General features: G+C 36.1%; 1 protein-coding gene across 3 annotated transcripts in view; it reads right to left on the bottom strand.

Annotated features, from left to right (window-relative positions):
* TDRD5 (tudor domain containing 5) overlaps positions 1–21,017 on the bottom strand; it is a 104,233-nt gene that overhangs the window by 11,661 nt on the left and 71,555 nt on the right. For 2 of the 3 annotated variants that reach the window (XM_058702368.1, XM_058702369.1), the window contains 4 exons: positions 16,489–16,689; positions 15,573–15,731; positions 12,656–12,817; positions 598–780 (listed from right to left, as the gene is read on the bottom strand). In XM_058702368.1, coding sequence (XP_058558351.1) covers positions 598–780; positions 12,656–12,817; positions 15,573–15,731; positions 16,489–16,689 — 705 coding nt within the window. The remainder of the gene's footprint in view (positions 1–597; positions 781–12,655; positions 12,818–15,572; positions 15,732–16,488; positions 16,690–21,017) is intronic. The other variant, XM_058702371.1, reaches the window with a different exon arrangement.

The following is a 21,017-nucleotide window of genomic DNA, read 5'->3' as shown; positions in this document are numbered from 1 at the left end:
ACTTTCCCCCCCTTATTTTATTGGTCCACACCCAATACCTTGAATTCCTTGGAACACAGCTCTCATAGAAACAAATACAACTCTGGTTTGTATTATTTTCTTCAATACTGTTTTTCATGGCCAGATGATTTTTCATGATCATCTAGTATTTTAAACAGCACAAATAATAAGGAGCAATTTAACTATAGATATTTCTTCTAATAACCAGTGGGAAATAAATTTTAAGTATATAGTTAGGCCTAATATTAGCTAATATTCTCAATGCAGAGATTCAGAGATTATATTACAAGGCTAATACAATAAAAATAAAATTAGGGAAAACAGTTTATTTATAGATACTAAGGCCAAAGGTTCCCAGTGATAAAACAAAAATCATAATAGTTGAAAGGACAGATGGGACAATAAGCCCATGATTTACTCTTCCGTGTTCCAACTTGTCCTCTTCCCGACCACTGCCATCTTGAGGGAAAAAAATGAATTCTTGGGAATTATCATCTGACAGATGCTTCTGAATACCCGAGTGTATAGATTTCTTGAGGAAATTTACATTTCCGTTTTTCAGTAATGATAAGCTTTCTGTCTTCCCAGGGATCTAACCTTCTGCGGCATTTCCTCACATGACGGATAAGGCTTCTTTCCACCAAGGCTTGAGGTAAATAAGTGGGAGGCAGCATCACCCCCTTTTCCCATTTTAGCCTGCAAAGGTAGCCAGTTCTCATCCCAAACATCATTACCAATAGTCACTGATTCTAGGCATGGCATTCCAGTGGGGATCTCATCCTAGAATGTATCAGAAGACAAAGTAAAAGAAAAACTTTAATTTACAGTTGCTATATGAGTACATTTTAAAATTTAGGTTTACCATTTTTTTCCGACTCCAGGTAAAGATGGCAGTTTCCCATAATTTATAAATACATAATTTATTACTGTCTCTCTTCTGAAACATCACCAAAATAAACAGACTTAGGTATAAACTCATAAAGAGAAAAGAGGAGAAAACACCACCTACAATTATAGATACAGGAAAACAGACAAGTGACAACTTACTAAGCAGTCCTGAGAAACTAGAATCCTGAGCTTATAGGCAGGAAAAACTGAGAAGCAACCCAAGTTTATACTACAGATACTATAAACCCTCAGGAATTGCTACTACAAGGTTTTTGGAAGTGAGAATGTAAAGTGGGAATGAAAACAAAAGCACTGGTTCAAAGTCTGTGTAAAAAGCAGTTAGCTCTTCAGACACCCTCCCCTATTTCACAAACCCAAGAAACTATACTTTTTTTTCCCACTGGAAAACCAGAGGGTCTTCTTGGGGGATAAAACTGAGGGTAAGGCAAGCATAATAAAAACAGGGGAATTAAGTGAAGGTTTTTATCCTGAATATCAAGACCCCCTAGCTCTGTTTTCAATAGCAGGACAGAGATGAGAGTAAACAATGCGAGTAAACAATGCATGAACTTGAAGACAGATCTAATGTAAACAACAAAGAGAAAAAAACTGGGAAAACAAAAGCAAACAGAGCCTTGGGGACAATACCAAAGGCTTAACATTTGTTTCATGGGAGTCCCAGAATGAGAAAAGGGAAGAGTGCAGTGCAGAAAATTATTTGAGGAAATGTCTGAAAACTTCACAAATTTGATGAAAGACATAAACTTACAAAGTCAAAAAGCTTAGTAAACAGGATAAACCCATAGAAATTCATGTCTAGATAGATTATAATCTATCTGCTAAAAACTAAAGACAAAGAAACCATCTAAAATGTAGCCAAAAGAAAATGATAATTATAAAGGAACAACAATTTCAATACTGCAGATTTTTCATCACAAATTATTAAAGCCAGAAGGAAGTGGAATGAAATCTTTAAAGGGGTCTGAAAGAAAGGAACTAGTAATCCAGAATTCCACATCCAGCAAAAATATCTTTCAAGAATGAAGATGAAATACATTCTGAATGAAGAAAACTAAAAAAATTCTTTGTCAACAGACATACTCTAAAGGTATTTCTAAAGGAAGTTCCTTGGACAGAAAGGAGGGGATACCAGAAGGACGATTGGAGTATCAGAAATAAAGAATAACAGAAATGATAAGTACCTGAGTAAGTACAATGGACTATTTTTCTCCTAAATCATCTATATGTTTGAAGGTGTAAAGCAAAAAAATTTAGCATTATAAATTCTCAACATCTATAGTTGTTCTATGTAAACATAGCATAAAGGACATGGGAAGGGGTAAAACACCTACATGGTGGCTAAGATATCTATATTCCACTTGAAGTGGTAAATATGGATTATGTCTATTGTGAAAAGTCAAAGATGTATATTGTAATTCCTAGAGTAACTAGTAAAAACACTACATAAGTAGATATAATAAAAACATAATAAACTAAAATGGACTACTAAAAAAGTACTAAATAAAAAAATACTGAAAAAGAATACTACTAAAAGAAGGAAGAAAAAGCAAAAACATGAAAGGCAGAAGGAGCAAACAGAAACATAATAAAATGGCAGACCTATCATCAAAACATACTGATAATGATATTAAATGTAAAATGTTAAAACATATTAATTAAAAGTCAGATAATTAGAATGGATTAAAAAATGTCCAAGCTTCATGCTGTCTCAAGAAACACTTCAAATATGATATAGGTAGGTTAAGTTAGAGGTAAAAGGATGAAAAAAGATCTACTACATCAAGAATAAAAAAATAAAGCTAGAGTGGCTATCCTGATACTAGACAATGTGGGCATCAGTGCAAAGAAAGTAACTATGAACAAAGAAAGACATTTCATAATGATAAAAGGGTCAGTTCACCAAGAAAACATATCAATCCTAACTAGATAGCACCTGACAATAAAGCTTTAAAATACATAAGGAAAACATAAGAAAAAAGGAGAAATGGCTATAATCCAAGATTATAGTTGATGACTTCAACATCCTTTTCAGTAATCAGTAAACTAGTAGTCAGCAAGGATACAGAAGTAAATAATACCACCAATCAACTAGATCTAATTGACCTTTATAGAACACTCCACTCAACAAAGGAGAATATACAGTCTCTTGAAAGGCACATGGAACATTCACCAAGGTAGGTCACATCCTGTGTCAACAAACATTCACAAATTTAAAAAACTGAAATGATACAATGTAAGTCTCAGATTAGAGAATTAAACTGTAAACAAGTAAGAGAAAGATAACAGGAAAATGTCTAAACACTTGGAAACTAAACAACACACTTCTAAACAATCCATATGTATATGACCCACTGTTACATGCCCCATATAACAATTATGGGTCATATAATGAGTCAAAGATGACAGCTCAAAAGATATCACCAAATATCTGAAATGAATGAAAATATAATAGATTCAAACTTGTGAGATGTAGTTAAAGTGGTGTTTAGAAGGTCATAGCATGAAATGCTTACATTAGAAGAAAAAAGTCTCAAATCAATAATCTAGGTTTCCATCTTTAAAAAAAATTTTTTTTAATGTTTATTTATTTTTGAGATAGTGAGAGAGAGCATGAGCAGGAGACGGGCAGAGAGGGAGGGAGACACAGAATTTAAAGCAGGCTTCAGGCTCCAAGCAGTCAGCACAGAGCCCGACATGGAGACTGAACCCACAGACCGTGAGATCATGACCTGAGCCAAAGTCAGACGCTTAACCAACTGAGCCACCCAGGCACCCCTCTAGGTTTCCATCTTAAGAAAGTAGAAAAAGAAATGAAAATAAACCCAAAGAAAGCAAAAAGAGCAATGAACATTGAACACTGAACAACAAAAATGAACTTGAAAACAGAAAAACAGATAAAATCAATGACACCAAAAGCTGATTATTTGGAAAAAATTCACTAAAATTGATAAACCTCTAGTAAAACTGACAAAAAAATAAAAGACACAAATTTCCAGGATCAGGAATGCAAGAGGGTATCACTGCTGCAGGATGATAAAGGAATACTATTAACAATTCTATGTAGACACATAGAATCGACAATTTAAATTAAATGAACCAATTCCTCAAAAAACACAAAATACTAACCCAAAACACTAAAACTAACCCAAAATGAAAGTCACCTTTAATAATCTTTTATCTATTAAAGCAATGAATTAAATTCTTCTGAAAAAGAAATCTCCAGGCCAGTTTTACTGAAGTAATCTACAAACCATGTAAAGATTTAACCTGCACCCACCCACAAAAAAGGATCCAATTTTTACATAATCTCTTCCAGGAAATAAAAGGCAACATTTCTTTTCAATTCCTTTTATGAAAATAGTATACTGATACTACAACCCTGATACTACAACCATACATGATAGTACAAAAAACAAAAACAAAAACCAACTACAGACTAGTATCTGTCATGAACTGAGATGCAAAATCCTCAATAAAACATTAGCAAACCAAATGTAACAATATATAAAAGAATTATATACCATGACCAGGTGCTATTATTATAGGTATGCCAAGCTAGTTTAACATGTGAAACTACTATATGAACAACCTAAAGAAGAAAAATATGGTATCAATGAAAAAGCATTGATAAAATTCAGCACACACTTTTGAGAAAAACTCCCAGAAAAATAGGAATAGAGGGGAATTTCTCACCTTGATAAAAAAAAAAAAGAAAATCTTAAAAAAAAACAACTAAAATTATATTTAATGCTTTTCTCCCCAAAATTAGGAATCAGGCAAGTTTGTCTCTCACCACTCCTATTCAACATAGTGCTAGGAAATAAAAGGCATGCAGATCAGAAAGGAAGAAACAAAACCTATTTGCAGATGACACAGTTGTTTATGTAAAAAAATGCCAAGGAATCTACAAAAAATCTGAGCAATGTCACAGAATACAAGATTGGTATAGAAAGATCAAATGCATTTCTATATGCCAGCAATGAGCATACAAAACTAAAATTTAAACACACACCATTTACAATCATTCCAAATAATATGAAATAAATAGGTCATACTTAAAGCATGTACAGGACCTATACATTGAAAATTACAAAATGTTGATGTAAAGATTCAAAGAAGATCTAGATAAATGTAGAAACATGTTTGTATATTATAAGGCTCAACATAGTAAAGATGTCAACTGTCCCCCACTGATGAGTAAGTGTAATGTAATTCCTACCAAAATTCCAACAAGGTATTTTGTTGAAGTAGACAACTTATACTAAAATGATCCTGGAAAGGTACAAACCCTCAAATAGCTAAAATAATCTCGACAAAGAAAAATAATGTGAGAAAAATCACAGATATTAAAGCATACTATATAGCTACAGTAATCAGGTAGTATTGGTCGAGGGAGAGACACATGGATCAATGAAACAGAACAGAGAACCCGGAAATAAACCAATGCAAATATGCTCAACTGACTTTTTACAAAGGTGCATAAACAATTTAATGGAGAAAAGTAGTCTTTTAATCAAATGTTGTTAGAACAAGTGGGTATCAACAGGCACAATAATAATAGTAATAATAATAAAGCCTTGACTGGGGTGCCTGGGCAGGTCAGTCAGTTGAGCGTCCAACTCTGTCTTAGGTCATGATCTCACAGTTCATGAGTTCAAGCCCCACATCGGGCTCTTAGCTGTCAGTGCAGAGCCCACTTCAGATCCTCTGCACCCCTCACTCTCTGCCCCTCCCCCACTTGTGCTCTCTCCCTCTCAAAAATAATCATTTATATATATAAATATAAATAAAAGCCTTGGCCTAAACTTCATGTTTTATACAAAAATTAAGTGAATAGATTTATAAGCTAGTCAGAGAGTCTTCAGTCTTCACATCAAAATCACAATCCATCAAAAGAAAATCTGATGGTTCAGTCAACTGCATGTCTGACTTTGGCTCAGGTCACCATCTCACAGTTCATGAGTTCAAGCCGCATGACCGGCTCTGGGCTGACAGTTCAGAGCCTGGAGCCTGCTTTTGATTCTGTCTCCCTCTCTGCCCCTCTCCCTCCCTCCCTCCCTTTCTCTCTCTTTCTCTCTCTCAAAAATAAACATTGAAAAAAAATCTGATAAAGAAAAATAAAGATGGAAAAATCACAATCTAATTCCAAGTCATACTACAAAGCTATGGTAATCTAAACAGTATGGTACTGGCACAAAAATAGGCATATAAAGCAATGGAATAGAACAGGAAGCCCAGAAATAAACCTACCTATTTATATGGCCAATTAATCTTCAACAAAGGAGGAAAGAATATGCAATGGGGAAAAAGTCTCTTCAACAAATGGTATTGGAAAAACTGGACAGCTACATGCAAAAGAATGAAACTAAAGCACTGGCCTATGCCCAACACAAAGATAAATTCAAAATGGATTAAAGACCTAAATGTGAGACCTGAAACTATAAAAATTCTAGAATAGAGCACAGACAGCAATTTCTCTGACAGTGGACATAACAAATTTTTTCTAGATATTGTCTCCTAAGACAAAGTAAACAGAAGCAAAAATAAACTATTAGGACTATAGTGAAATAAAAAGCTCCTACACAGCAAAGGAAACAATCAACAAAACTAAGAGATCACCTACTGAACGGGAGAAGATATCTGCAAATGACATCTCTGATGAAGGGTTAGCATCCAAAATATACAAAGAACTTATACAACTCAACACCCCAAAAATAATCCAATTTAAAAATGGCTAAAAGACATGAACAGACATTTCTCCAAAGATGACATAGAGATGGCCAACAGACACATGAAAAGATGCTCAACATTATTCATCATCAGAGAAATGCAAATCAAAACCACAATGAGCTATCACCTCACACCTGTCAGAATGACTAAAATCAAAAACACAAAAAACAAGTGTTGGAGAGTATATGGAAAAAGGAGAATCTTTGTGCACTGTAAGTAGGAATGCAAACTGGTACAGCCACTCTGGAATACGGTATGTAGGTTCCTCAAAAGTTAAAAATGGAACTACCCTATGATCCAGTAATTGCACTACTGGGTATTTACCCAAAAACACTCATTCAAAGGGATACATGCACCTGTATATTTATTGCAGCATTAATTATAAGAGCCAAATTATGGAAGCAGCCCAAGTGTGTATCAATAAATGAATGGATAAAGAGGTGGTGTGTGTGTATGGTGTGTAAAGAGTGGTGTCTGTTATATATATGTGTGTATACATATACATATATATATATATATATACATATATAAACAATATTATTCAGCCATAAAAAAGAATGATATCTTGCCATTTACAACCACATGGATGGAGCTAGACAGTATAATGTAAGCAAAATAAGCCAGTCAGAGAAAGACAAATACCATATGATGTCACTCATGTGTGGAATTTAAGAAACAAAACAAATGAGCAAAGGAAAAAATAAAAAAGGAGAGAGAAAGACAAACCAAGAAACAGACTTTTAACTACAGAGAACAAACTGATGGTTACCAGAGGGGAAGTGGGTGGTAGGGATTAAAATGTACACCTACCATGATGGGCCCAGAGTATGTATAGAACTTTGAATCACTATATTGTACACTTGAAACTAATATAACACTTTATTATCAACTATATTAGAATTAAAATTAAAAACTTAAAAAATGAAAATTAAAAAAAGAAAATGTGTTAAAATAGACTACATCAAAATTAAAAAATGTTTTCTCTGCAAAAGCCCATGTAAAGAGGACAAAGGATACAAACTGGGAGAAAATATTAGCAAACCAAATATCTAATAAAGGAGTGGGATCCAGAATATAAAGAACTCTCATAATTCAAGAGTAAAAACATCAAAAAAAAAAAAAAAACAATTAGAAAATGGGAAAAAGACATTTCACCAAGGATGATACACAGAGGCCAAATATGCCATTAGGGAAATACCAATAAAAGTACCGTATACCTAACAAAAGGGCTAAAAAATAGTGACAACACCAAATGCCAACAAGGATGTAGAGAAACTGGATTACTCAATACTTGGCTGGAGGTAATGTAAAGTAGTACAGCCTCTCTGGAGAACAGGATGGCTGTTTCTTATCAAACCAAACATGTAATTACCTCACAACCTAGCAATTTCGCTCCTGAATATTTATTCCAGAGGACTTATGTTCACCCAACAACCTGTATACAAATGTTCATCACAGCTTTCCAATAGCTAAACCTCCAAACATCCCCAATATTCTTCAAAGGGCTAATGGTGAAACACCGTGACATGTACATGTACATGGAACGCTACTCAGCAAAAAAAGGAAAAGAACAATTTGTGCAACAACTCAGATAAGTTATACTGAGCAAAAAATGCCAACTATATGATTTCATTTATACAGCATTTTTAAAATGACAAAAAAATTTTTAAAAGGTAGAAATGGTTAGTGGTTGCCAGGGGTTAGGGATTATGGAGAGAGGATGAGTGTGGTTGTAACAGGACAATACAATCCTCATGAGGATGGAAGTGTTCAGTATCTTTAGAAAAAAAAATTTTTTTAATGTTTTTATTTATCTTTGAGACACAGAGAGACAGAGCATGAGCAGGGGAGGAGCAAAGAGAGAGGGAGACACAGAATCCGAAACAGGCTCCAGGCTCCAAGCTGTCAGCACAGAGCCCGAAGCAGGGCTCGAAATCACAGACTATGAGATCATGACCTGAGCTGAAGTCACGCTAACTGACTGAGCCACCCAGGTGCCCCCGGAAGTGCTCAGTATCTTGACTGTGCTGCTGGATACACGAACCCACACATGTACTAACACTATATAAAACTATACACACACACACACACACACACACACACACAATTAAAACTGGAGAAATTTGAATAAGATAGGCAGATTTTATCAATGTCGATATCCCAGTTGCAATACTTACTACAATTTTTTAAAATGTGACCATTGGAGAAAATGGGCAAAGATTACAGAAGATCTCTCTGTATTATTTCTTATAATTGCACGAGAATCTTCAGTTACCACAAAATGTCAATTAAAAATAAAAAAGAAATAAAACTAATTTTATATAATCTTTTCCAGAAAATAGAAAAGAAAAAGAACACTTCCAAATCTATTTTATGAAGCCAGCAGTACTCAGGTACTAAAACCAGGCAAAGGGAGGGGAGGGTGGGTGATGGGTATTGAGGAGGGCACCTTTTGGGATGAGCACTGGGTGTTATATGGAAACCAATTTGACAATAAACTTCATATGTTGAAAAAAACATAAGAAAAAAAAAAACCAGGCAGACTGTACAAGAAAACTACAGACCAGTATCTTTCATGAAAACAGACATAAAACACTAAATATTAGCAAATGGAATCAAGCAATATAAATAGAATAATACACCATGATCAAGTCGGATTTATCCCAAGAATTCCAGTCTTCTGCAATATTTGATCAAAAGGAGAAAACAACATGATCACATCAATACGTACAGAAAAACCATTTAACAAAATTCACACCCATGTATTCATGATAAAACCATTCAGCAGGACAACAAGATGTCCTCTCCCACAACTCTTGTTCAACATCATATTCAAAATACTAGCCAGTATAATTATTAATAAGACAGGAAGAAAGATAAAGACATACAGATTGGAAAAGAAGAAATAAAATTGTCCTAATTCAGACATTATCATCTTTGTAGAAAATCTCAAAGGAAATCCATAAAGCACCTCCTAGTTTAGCTAATTCATAGGATTAAGGTCAAAATACAAAACTCAACTTGTATTTATTAGCAATGAAAATATGGAAACAAAAAGGTATCACAATTGCTCCCAAAACAAGTGAAATATTTAGGTATAAAGCTAATAAAACATGTCTTGTATACTGAAATTGTAACACCCTGACAAAGGTATAAAAGAAAACCTACAGAGAGAAATATGTTGTGTTCACAGATTAAAGATGTTAATTCTCCTTAAACTTATCTATAGATCTAACGTAATTCCAATCAAAATCTCAGATGTAAACTGATTCTAAAATTTACATGAAAAGTAAAAGGAAGGTGAATATTAAAAACAAGTTTGAGGGACACCTGGGTGGCTCAGTCGGTTAAGTGGCCGACTTCAGCTCAGGTCACGATCTCATGGTTTGTGGGTTCGAGCCCCTTTCAGGCTCTGTGCTGACAGCTCAGAGCCTGGATGCTGCTTCAGATTCGGTGTCTCCCTCTCTCTCTGCCCCTCCCCTGCCTGCTATCTGTCTCTCTCTAAAATAAACAAACATTAAAAAAATAAAAATAATAAATAATAAATAAATAAAAACAAGTTTGAAAAAGAATAAAGGAGGAGGAATCCTACTACCTGACTTTAAGAGGTATTATAAAGCTACAGTAATCAAGACAGTGTGTGGTATTATTGAAGAGACAGGTAGATCAATGGAGCAGAACACAGAGTCCAGAAATAGACACACAAATGTAGACAACTGATTTTTGCCAAGTCTACAAAGGCTATTCATCAATGGAGAAAGCACTGTCTTTTCAAATGATACTAAAACAACTGGACATCCATACATAACAAAATTAATATTGACCCAATACTCATACCTTACACTAAAATTATCTCAAGATGTCTTGATACAGAAAACACTGTACATAGAAGAAAAATACTGATAAACTGGAATTTCTCAAAATTAAAAACTTCTGCCATATAAAAGACACTATTAAGACAATATATGATATGCTACAAGTAGAATATATTTGAAAATCACGTATCTGACAAAACACTTGTATTCAGAATATTTAAAGAAAAAAAATGACCCAACCAAAAAATGGGCAAAACACTTGGACATTTCACCAAGAACTATGTATTATAGATGGCAAGTAAGCACATGGAAGGATGTTCAACAAGTCATTAGGGAAATGCAAATTCACACTGTGATGCTACTACATATTTGAATAGCTAAAAATAAAAATTATTAATAATATCTAGTGCTCTCCAGATAAGAACAGTTTGGCATACACTTATATTACTCCTGATTACGTTTATAAAGAAATCTGTACGCAAATATTTATAGAGGCTCTATTCATAATTACTCAAAACTGAAACAACCCAAATATTTTTCAATGAGTGAGGATACACAAATTATGGTATATCCATTCAATAAACTACTACTCATCCATCAAAAGGAACAAACTATTGATATATGTAACAATTTGGATAAATCCCAAAGGTACCATGCTAAACTGAAGACACCAGTCTCAAAAAGTTACATAGTCTATGATTCCACTTACATGACACCTTAGAAATGGAAAACTCACATAGTGACGGAAAACAAATCAACGGTTGCTAAGAGGTGAGGATGTGGGAAGACTGATTATAAAGGGATAGCACCAGGGAGGTTTGTCCGGTGATTGAACCATCTTGTATCCTGATTATAATGACAGTTACACAAAATGATACCTATATTAAAGTTTATAGGACAATACACCAGAAGAAAGTCAATTTTACTCTACGTTGATTTAAAAAGAAAGAAATCCTAACACTAGAGAAAATAAAAAGTCATTCTGGAAAGGAAAAGTTGCTACAGCATACTACTTGACTGTCAATAGCATTCACAGTCATAATAATGTAAATATTGATCTAATGGAAAGCGTGGTATATAACAAGATTAGTAAGGGGCGCCTGGGTGGCTCAGTCGTTAAGTGTCCGACTTCAGCTCAGGTCATGATCTCGCGGTTCGTGAGTTCGAGCCTGGCCCCACGACAGGCTCTGTGCTGACAGCTCAGAGCCTGGAGCCTGCTTCGGATTCTGTGTCTCCCTCTCTCTCTCTCTCTGTTCCTCCCCCACTCACACTCTCTCTCTCAAAAATAAATAAACATTAAAAAAAAAAAAGTTTAACAACATTAGTAAGATGGAGGGGGAGGGGGCAGAAAGGATATGTGTGTGTGTGTGTGTGTGTGTGTGGTGAGGTGAAGGGATTAAAGAGAAGTAAACCCTCATCATTCATAGAGGGACATAACACAGAAAATTCAGTAAATAACAACATAAGCATGTTATTTAATGAAAGACATAGAAGTAAATTCCAAAAGCAGCAGCTAAAAGAGATGAAATGGTTGCTCTGTGAAATACAAAATGTAGAGGAAGGGATTATAGGTCACTCTAAGGTAGGTGTACATAAACATTTGATTAAAATAAAAATAAGGGGTGCCTGGGTGTCTCAATTGGTTGAGCATCCAACCCTTGATTTCAAATAAGGTCATGATCTCATGATTTGTGGGATTGGACCTGCATCAGGGTCTGTGCTGACAGCATGGAACCTGCTTGGGGTTCTCTCACCCCCTTTCTCTCTGCCTCTCCTTCACTCTCTCTAGTACACACGTTCTCTCTCTCTCTCTGCCTCTGAAAATAAACATTTTAAAACATAGGAAAATCAAAATACAATACATCCTCCAATAATGCTGTCAACACTTTTCCTCTTGGGTTTTCCCAATATTGTTTGTCAATACTAGTTTCTAATCACTACACAATTCTTGAAGACCATCCGAAGCAACAAGATAGAAACTAATACTTCAAAGCCAGATAATGCCTTTCCTTTTTTGTGATCAAGACTATGTTGCTTCAACTTTGGTGTTGGTGACAGTTGTAGAGAAAACATAATTCATCTGTGAAAGGTGCTCTGATGGCACTGAAAGCAGAATGTAAAGAGCTATTTTATTCCAATCCCCTTCACTTGTGAATTAATTATATTAATCACATTTTCAAAAAACTCCTTCCTTCTCCTACCTCATTTTCTTCCTTCAGATCCTTCAGCTCCGGGAAGGACCACTTGGGATCTTCTCCACAGCTCTTATCTTGGGTTTTCAAAGAACTGAATTCAGAATCCTTTAATGGCTCCTTTAACTCAGATTTAAGGTGACTGAAAGCCTTTTCATCATTAATATCCTGCTTGTAAATATGAAAGAAGGAATTATTTTCTAAAATAATTATTTTAGAAATTATTTTCTACAGAGGCACCTGGGTGGCTCAGTCAGTTAAGCGTCCGACTTCAGCTCAGCTCATGATCTCATGGTTTGTGGGTTCAAGCCCCATGTCAGGCTCTGTGTTGACAGCTCAGAGCCTGGAGCCTGCGTCGAATTCTGTGCCCCTCTCAGCCCCTCCCCACTATGCCCATCCCCCACTCATGCTGTCTCTCAAAAATAAATGGTAAAAAAAATTATTTTAAAGAAATTATTTTCTACACTAATGCTGTTTCTAAAATCTGTATGCCCATACATTCTAGGAGGAATTTTTCACTATGGGTCACACAAATGCTACATTATTTTCCAACTTTATCCATGACCCTGTATCTTCCTATCCTGCTAAACTGTCCAAGCCAACAAGCATTTGTTGAGCACACATTATGAAATGTACACAAGGTAGCTCTGTGGATACAGAGATGAGTGCAGCATGTCCCAGCTCTTAAGGAACTCAAAATATAGCAGGAAGACACACAATCAGATAGTCAACATACAACCTTCAGTGTAGAACCATCACAGAGATATGACCAAAATATTGCTGGGGAGGAAGATGCCTGAGAAGATGCAATGAAAGAGGTAACACAAACTGTCAGGATGCTTAAAAGAAGAGTAGGAATTATAAGGAACCAGGTATATGGCGGGTGGGCCAGGGGCTGGGTTTCGGGGGTGGGGGAGGGTCTTAAAATGTTAAAATATAGGCGGGGGTGGGATACGAGAATTTTAAGTCTTATCTCTTTTGCAGAAAAGATGGCCTTATTTCATTTTCGGGACTGAACTATGATCAATACAATAATGACAGGATATTCTAAAATTATAAAGGTTGTATTCAAGCCACTATTTAAGAATCAGGAAATATAATTGTTCTAATCAAGTAATAAATATTAAGAAAATTCAGGCTTCAGAAAGTGTTATGGGCCAAACAAGCCTAAAATTTTAACATAAACTAGAAATCTAAAACTCTTTTACTGTTTCAAACATGCAGCAATAAACATTCATACATATTTTCCAGAACAGGTTAATCTCCCAGTGGTCAAACTGGCCTTCCCTTTTTATCAAATACTTTGTAAATGTCTACTAAAAATATTAAGATCATATCCACAATTTGATTTTACAAGTCAAATATATAAATCCTATTTAAGCAAAAGACACTTTTCTTAATTTCTTCAAAGAGAGTAAAAAGGCTTGCTGTGCTCAAAACATGTTTGGCTCTCAAATTGAACACACCCTGTATTCGCAGCCCAATACTTGTTGTTGTCATGAGGAATAGAAGACTCAGAGGACATACTGATTTGTTCAAAAATCATTTAAGTTCTTACTATGTGCTTCACTTTACTTATATCTAAAACAGAGATACTAAAATACCAAGCTGGTAAAAGTGATCGTGAAGACTAACTTAAGCAGTACATGTGAGTGCTTCAAACAGCCTCTCCCATGTAGTACAAGTTCAATAAAGGTTGCTGTTGCTAATTTTTTTTAAATTTATTTAATTTGTTGGCTGGAATAATACATAATTACAATAGTAGTAGTAATGATACTAATATTGTTATTATTGTGGGTAGGAGTCACCAAGGTTTACAGAGAAAGAAATAAAGTATGAAGAGTCTGAAGTGCGCAGAAGGAAGAACAGCATTTGGATGAGTATAGATAAACTCACAAATGCACCAAGGCAGCCATGGGATTTAGCATATGCAAGAAATAATACAGAAGAAAGCATGACTGAAGCAAAGACTTCTGGGTTTTAAGTGTATTTATTTATTTTGAGAGAGTGAGAGAGAGAGGGAGGGAGGGAGGGAGAGAGAAGGAAAGAGGAGACAGAGAAAGAGAGAGAGAGAGAAAGAAAGAGCAGGGGAGGAGAAGAATGAGAAGGAGAGAGAAAGAGAATCCCAAGCAGACTCTACACCATCAGCACAGAGCCCAACACTGGGCTCGAACTCACGAACCAGGAGATCATGACCTGAGGTGAAATCAAGAGTCACTCAAATCAAGAGACGTTCAACCAACTGAACCACCCAGGCGTTCCTGAAGCAAAGGTTCAAACCAAATAATGAGAGACAAGGTACTGTTAAGATCATTGCATAAAGTTTCCAAACTTTGCTAGGTTTGGAAAGCCTCAGATCCTCATCTATAAAATAAGGATTGGGCGCCTGGGTGACTCAGTCAGTTAAGTGTCCGACTCTTGATTTCGGACGGTTGTGATCTCACGGTTGTGAGATTGAGCCCCGTGTCGTGAAGCCTGCTCGGGATTCTCTCTCTCCCTCTCTCTCTGCCCACCCTCCAAATAAATAAATATTAAAAAAATAAATTTTATTTTTATTATTTTATTTTTGAGACAGACAGAGCGCAAGTGGGAGAGGGACAGAGAGATAATGAGACACAGAATCTAAAGTAGGCTCCAGGCTCTGAGATGTCAGCACGGAGCCCAACATAGGGCTGGAACCCACAAACCTCAAGAATATGACCTGAGCCGAAGTCGGATGCTTAACCGACTGAGCCACCGAGGCGTCCCCAAAAATAAATTTTAAAATAAGAACAATTATGGTAACTTTATCACAGGGATTTTATAAGAATTAAATAATACGTTATGCTGAAAAGTGCTTTTTATAGGGGCTGGCATATAGCAGGTACTCATTAAATGTTAATAATAATAAAAACAATTATAATAATATTTGCAAAAAAACTCTTACCAGGGTATATAACTCACTCTCCTTTGATTGTGGACTTATCTCTCGGTCTTCGTTAAAATAGCGTTGCTGGGAAGGATAACCCAGTTCTGTCAGGACCACGTCCTCTGGTCCTGCACCAGACTTAGTATATAAAGCTAAAGGGTTGAGTTCTCTGAAACCCTAGGATTAAAAAAAGAAGGAAGAGGTTAATTAGAGAAAACAATCAAACAGTTAGCACTTCATAATTTTCAAGTGTTGTGGAAATGTACTATCTTCAAAAACTTAACAGTTAAAAAATTTTCCATAGTCACAATTTTTCCTAGTCACAAAAATTAACATCAATATTAACAGTGATACAGACATCACTATCAATATTTGCAAAATAAGAGAGTGCTGTCTTCTCTAAGATGACCTCCAAGAAAATAGTCTGAGGTGGGGTGCCTGGGTGGCTCAGTCGGTTGGGTGTCCGACTTCGGCTCAGGTCATGATCTCGCGGTCCGTGAGTTCAAGCCCCGCATCGGGCTCTGGGCTGACAGCTCAGAGCCTGGAGCCTGTTTCGGATTCTGTGTCTCCCTCTCTCTCTGACCCTCCCCTGCTCATGCTCTGTCTCTCTCTGTCTCAAAAATAAATAAATGTTAAAAAAAAAAAAATTTTTTTTTTAATTAAAAAAAAAAGAAAATAGTCTGAGGTAAGATCGAATCCTCAAATCAATTATTTAAAATACAAGCACTCACATTCTAAAGAACAATAAGCCAAATGTATTTTTTGTGGTTATTTGAAAAATTAAGACAGGGCTCTGCATTAAGAGGGCAGGAATCTTACAAATGTCTCCAAGATTAAAGAGTGTATCAAATAACCTCCTGCATTAAATTCTCTTACACCTTCAAGGGCTGAGATTAAATAAAATCTATTACACAATACATCCCGACTGATCCACCTTAGAAGGGACATTTTCTCGGCATACAATAGCATGGCCCTCTGTTCTCAAGACATGATGGAAGTAGATGTCTTCATTTGAGGATGTATCACAGAGAAAAATGTTAAGGATTCCATCTACATATTCATCCACTACCCCCACTAATGGCTTCAAACCACACAACTTCTGGAACTGCAAAATAGCTCTGGACGTCCAGTGTTCCTGAAATAGAATCAAGACATGAGATTTAGATGATAAATTCAAACATGAATTATAGTAACCATATACAAAAAATAAATTCCTAATGAACTAGGGATTTTCGTCGAAAAACAAAACCGTAACAGTACTAGAATAACACACTTCAGGATAATTACGATTGGGAATGAGAAAAGTAAGAAAAAAAGGAAAAATTATGAAAAATGTGACTGTAGAAAATCTTTTATCATTTATGTGGTGAAAAACTTCCGTTTTCAGAAATGGTTAAATTACTGGACTAACTCTCCCACAGAAACAACTGAAATTTCTAAAGTATTTTTAAAATATGTCCAAAAGTATCCAAGAACTATCAAGAGTAACATTATTATCAGGACAAAATTAAAGGGAAAGTGGGAACTATTTTACCTTAAAAAGGAAAAGAAATAAACTAGCCTTCACATGGATTTGCAGTTCAATTTTCACATCACCTGGACAGTACACAAATCCTCAAGTTGTTCATCTAAATTAAGGTGATTCCAGACTGGTAGTATTCCTAGGCACCTGGTAGGAACAATGCAGATCTCTCTAGAGGTAGGCAGTCTCAGCCCGTATTATTCAAACATTCTTACAAATAATTTTTTCAAAGACAATGAAAAGTATGCAGGCAAAGATAAAAGGCACACAAAGAAACAACAAATCACAAGTAAGAACAAGGAGGAACAACATAAACCTTCAAAAACTTTAGATATTTGATTTCCCAGACAATTAACAACAACCAGACTTACTACACTTCAAGCAAAAACAAAAAAGATTTGAAAGCTTTTACAAGTATCAGCAATCTATAAAAATTTATCTAGCAAAATTACAGGTCACAGAGAACTTTTAGAAAGTAACAACACAATAACCAAAACTTAAAACCCAATAGGTTGATTCAGTAGCAGATTTGGCAGAATTAAAGAGTAAATCAGTAAAGTGGAAGATAATTTGGGAAAAAAATACCCAGAATGCAACATGGAAAGACAGAAATATGTAAAATACAGAAGAGAGGTTAAAAAATACAGAAGATAGGGGCGCCTGGGTGGCGCAGTCGGTTAAGCGTCCGACTTCAGCCAGGTCAAGATCTCGCGGTCCGTGAGTTCGAGCCCCGCGTCAGGCTCTGGGCTGATGGCTTGGAGCCTGGAGCCTGTTTCCAATTCTGTGTCTCCCTCTCTCTCTGCCCCTCCCCCGTTCATGCTCTGTCTCTCTCTGTCCCAAAAATAAATAAAAAAAAAAAAAAAAAAAAAAATACAGAAGATAAATTGAGAAAGTTTAACATACGTTCAATTGTGGTCCTGGAAAAACAGACGTAAAAACAGAGACAGATGGAATATAAATATGAATAATGGGAAAGACAATAAATAACTGAAGAGATAATGGCTGGGAATTTGCCAGATTTAATAAAAAGTAACAAAGCACGGATAAAATGGAATTCAATGAACCACAAAGTAGGATAAATAAGAATAAATTCACACATAAAGATACTAACACTGAAGCTACAAGCAACCAACAGGAAATGTTACAAAGAGCTACAGACAAAAAGGACACTGCCTTCAAAGGAACATCCATCAGACCGACTACTGACCTCTCCAATAAGGTAAGGGAGACCAGAAGCCACTGTGATGAGATCTTCAATTCACTAAATGTATTACCTGCCAACCTAAAATTCTACACCTAGTGAATGTATCTTCCAAAATTAAGTGCAAAGTTATGTTTCCAGGTAAACATAACTAAGTTTGCCATCAGCCAACCCTCACAAAATGAAATCTTAAAGGATACAGTTTAAATACAAGCAAAATGTTCCCGTAGGGTTTGAGTGGTGAGAACAAAGAGCCAAGAAACTGAGAAATACATGACTAAATCTAAATGCACATTATTTTATGTGGTCAATTTGTTGAGGGGTTAAAAACAATAACAATAATTATACAACAAAAACAGATCAGCAGAGGAGGTTAAAGAAGAAAGTGTTCTAATGTTCTTGCATCTTTACATACAGATGTGTTTATGTCCTAGAGGGATCCCTAAAATAATATAGTGTGTTACTTAATGGAATTATTTAAAAACTTCCAAATGATGCATGCAGGGTGAGAAAAAGAAAGAATAGGTAAGCCAGTGATTTTTCACCCGGGCCACTAGGTTCTCCTAGCACCAGCAGAGTTTAGTAATCAACTAAGGATTTGGGCAGATTGCATGCACTGATTTTGGAACACACATTCTGTGGCTCCCTCCCTTCAAGCATTTCTCCCTTAACTCTCAGCTTCAGCCAGTCCCAAATGATGTCTTCTAACTCTTCAAGCCAGCAAGGCTATGGACTGGGGAGTGACCCCAGGATAGAAGCTGAAAATTTCCTGATCTTACCTACTGCAGCTTGACCTCCAAGGATAGATTTCTGCTTCTCTGCCTGCTTTGGATTTTGTCTATGGGAATAGTCATCCCACCATGCTACTCTATTGCTACTCTGCCATTACCAAATGCATTTACTATTTTTGAAACCAGGAAAAAGATGCAGAAATACAGTGAGAGTCATTCACTTAGTTATAAACATTTATTAAGCACCTACCATAAAACAACCATTCATCTAAGCATCAGAGGTACAGTGGTAAAGAGACAATGCCCCTCATCTCAGGAGCTTACCCTGTGTATGTGAACAAATAATTAAGATCATACCCGACAGTATTATAAAGATAAAGTGACAATGAACGAAGTGGAAATGTGTACTTTCAATTGGCACCATGGTCAAGGAAGTCCTTCTTGGGGAAATAACATCTGAGCTTAAATCTGAATGACAAAAAGGAACCACCCATGAGAGTTCTTTGAACAAGCTATTCCAATGATCAGAATCGGCAAAAGCCCTAAGGTCAGAAGAATTTCAAGAAGGAAGTAAGAAAACAAAAAGAGAAACAAAAATGGAAGCCATCTGAATAATATGAGAATAATGACCACTACCTACAAGTGGGTCACAAATTTAGCCCTGAGTTTCCTGATGGTAGTAGTAAAGAGAAGCCTGGTCAAGGCTAACATGCACCCTAGAAAACAATCCTGAATACTAACTGGCACAAAAGTCATAACTGCATACATTATTCACAATAACATCAAAACAGATTGAATGTCTAACAATAAAGGGATAGTTAACCTATGATACACACTTACCTAAGAGATTACTGTGAATCTATGAAAATTGAGAACTATGGCAACACATAAATTAATGCTATAATAATGCTGAGTGAAGAATATGATTACTATTTTATGTAACCCTGGAAACCCTACAAAAACCCTGACCCCCCAATGTCCAATAAACTAAATTGAAAGGAACACACATCAAATTTCTAAACTGAATGTGTCTGAATGGTAGAATAACAGGTCATGTTTTCTTCTTTTTCTTTCCTTTTACTGCGCTTTCCAGATAAAAAAAAAAAATTTAAGGAATAATGCATGTACATGGAAGCAAATGATAAGGTAAACAAATGTGGTGTAATAAGTGTGTATGCCACATATATTTAAGAGTTCTGAGGGAAAAACACAAAGTCAGGTGCACGATAATCTTAATTACATAAACAAATGTATCTCTGTGGATGAAGACGCCTCCTGCTTCATCCCACTCATCTCGCGCAACTACATTACTAGAGAATTCTTCAAAAAAAACCCCACATAACTGAGTACGGCAGTTCCTGAGGTACGCCCTTCAGTTGCTCCCCCACATCTACAGGACAACGTGTAGACTCCTGAACATGGATACGGATCCCCACCACAGGGCCCTATTTCTCTGGCATAGCTTGCCGTCCATCAACTCCAGCTCACGTGCTGCCACAGAGGCAGAGCCACTTAACATTTCTCAAATTCGAGATGTTTTATGTTACTTTTCACTTTGTCTGGAATGTTCTTCCTTTTGTGTCCAGTTATAGTCCTACTCTTCCTTCAAAGTTCCACTCTACCACAGGGTCATCCCTGACCAGCCTCAACAGAGATGTAAGCACAGTCCTCTCTTTGCACATCTGGCACATGTTTTTTTTTTTTTTTTTTTTAACGTTTATTTATTATCGAGAGACAAAGACAGAGCATGAGCATGGGAGGGGCAGACAGAGGAGGAGACAGAATCTGAAGCAGGCTCCAGGATCCGAGCTGAGCCCAACGTGAGGCTCAAACTCACAAACTGCTAGATCATGACCTAAGCTGAAGGTGGACACTTAACCGACTGAGCCACCCAGGCAACCCTGGCACACACTATTAAATATCCGTACAGCGAATGTGACACAGCACAGGACTGACTTCTGGCTCCATGTCCATCTTTCAGACTATCCACAACAATTTCTTTTAGGGCC

This window comes from Neofelis nebulosa, chromosome 15, assembly GCF_028018385.1.
Source record: "Neofelis nebulosa isolate mNeoNeb1 chromosome 15, mNeoNeb1.pri, whole genome shotgun sequence".
Classification (NCBI taxonomy): Eukaryota; Metazoa; Chordata; class Mammalia; order Carnivora; family Felidae; genus Neofelis; species Neofelis nebulosa.
Note: the sequence above shows the minus strand (reverse complement) of the source record. Positions and strands in the feature narration are given on the sequence as shown.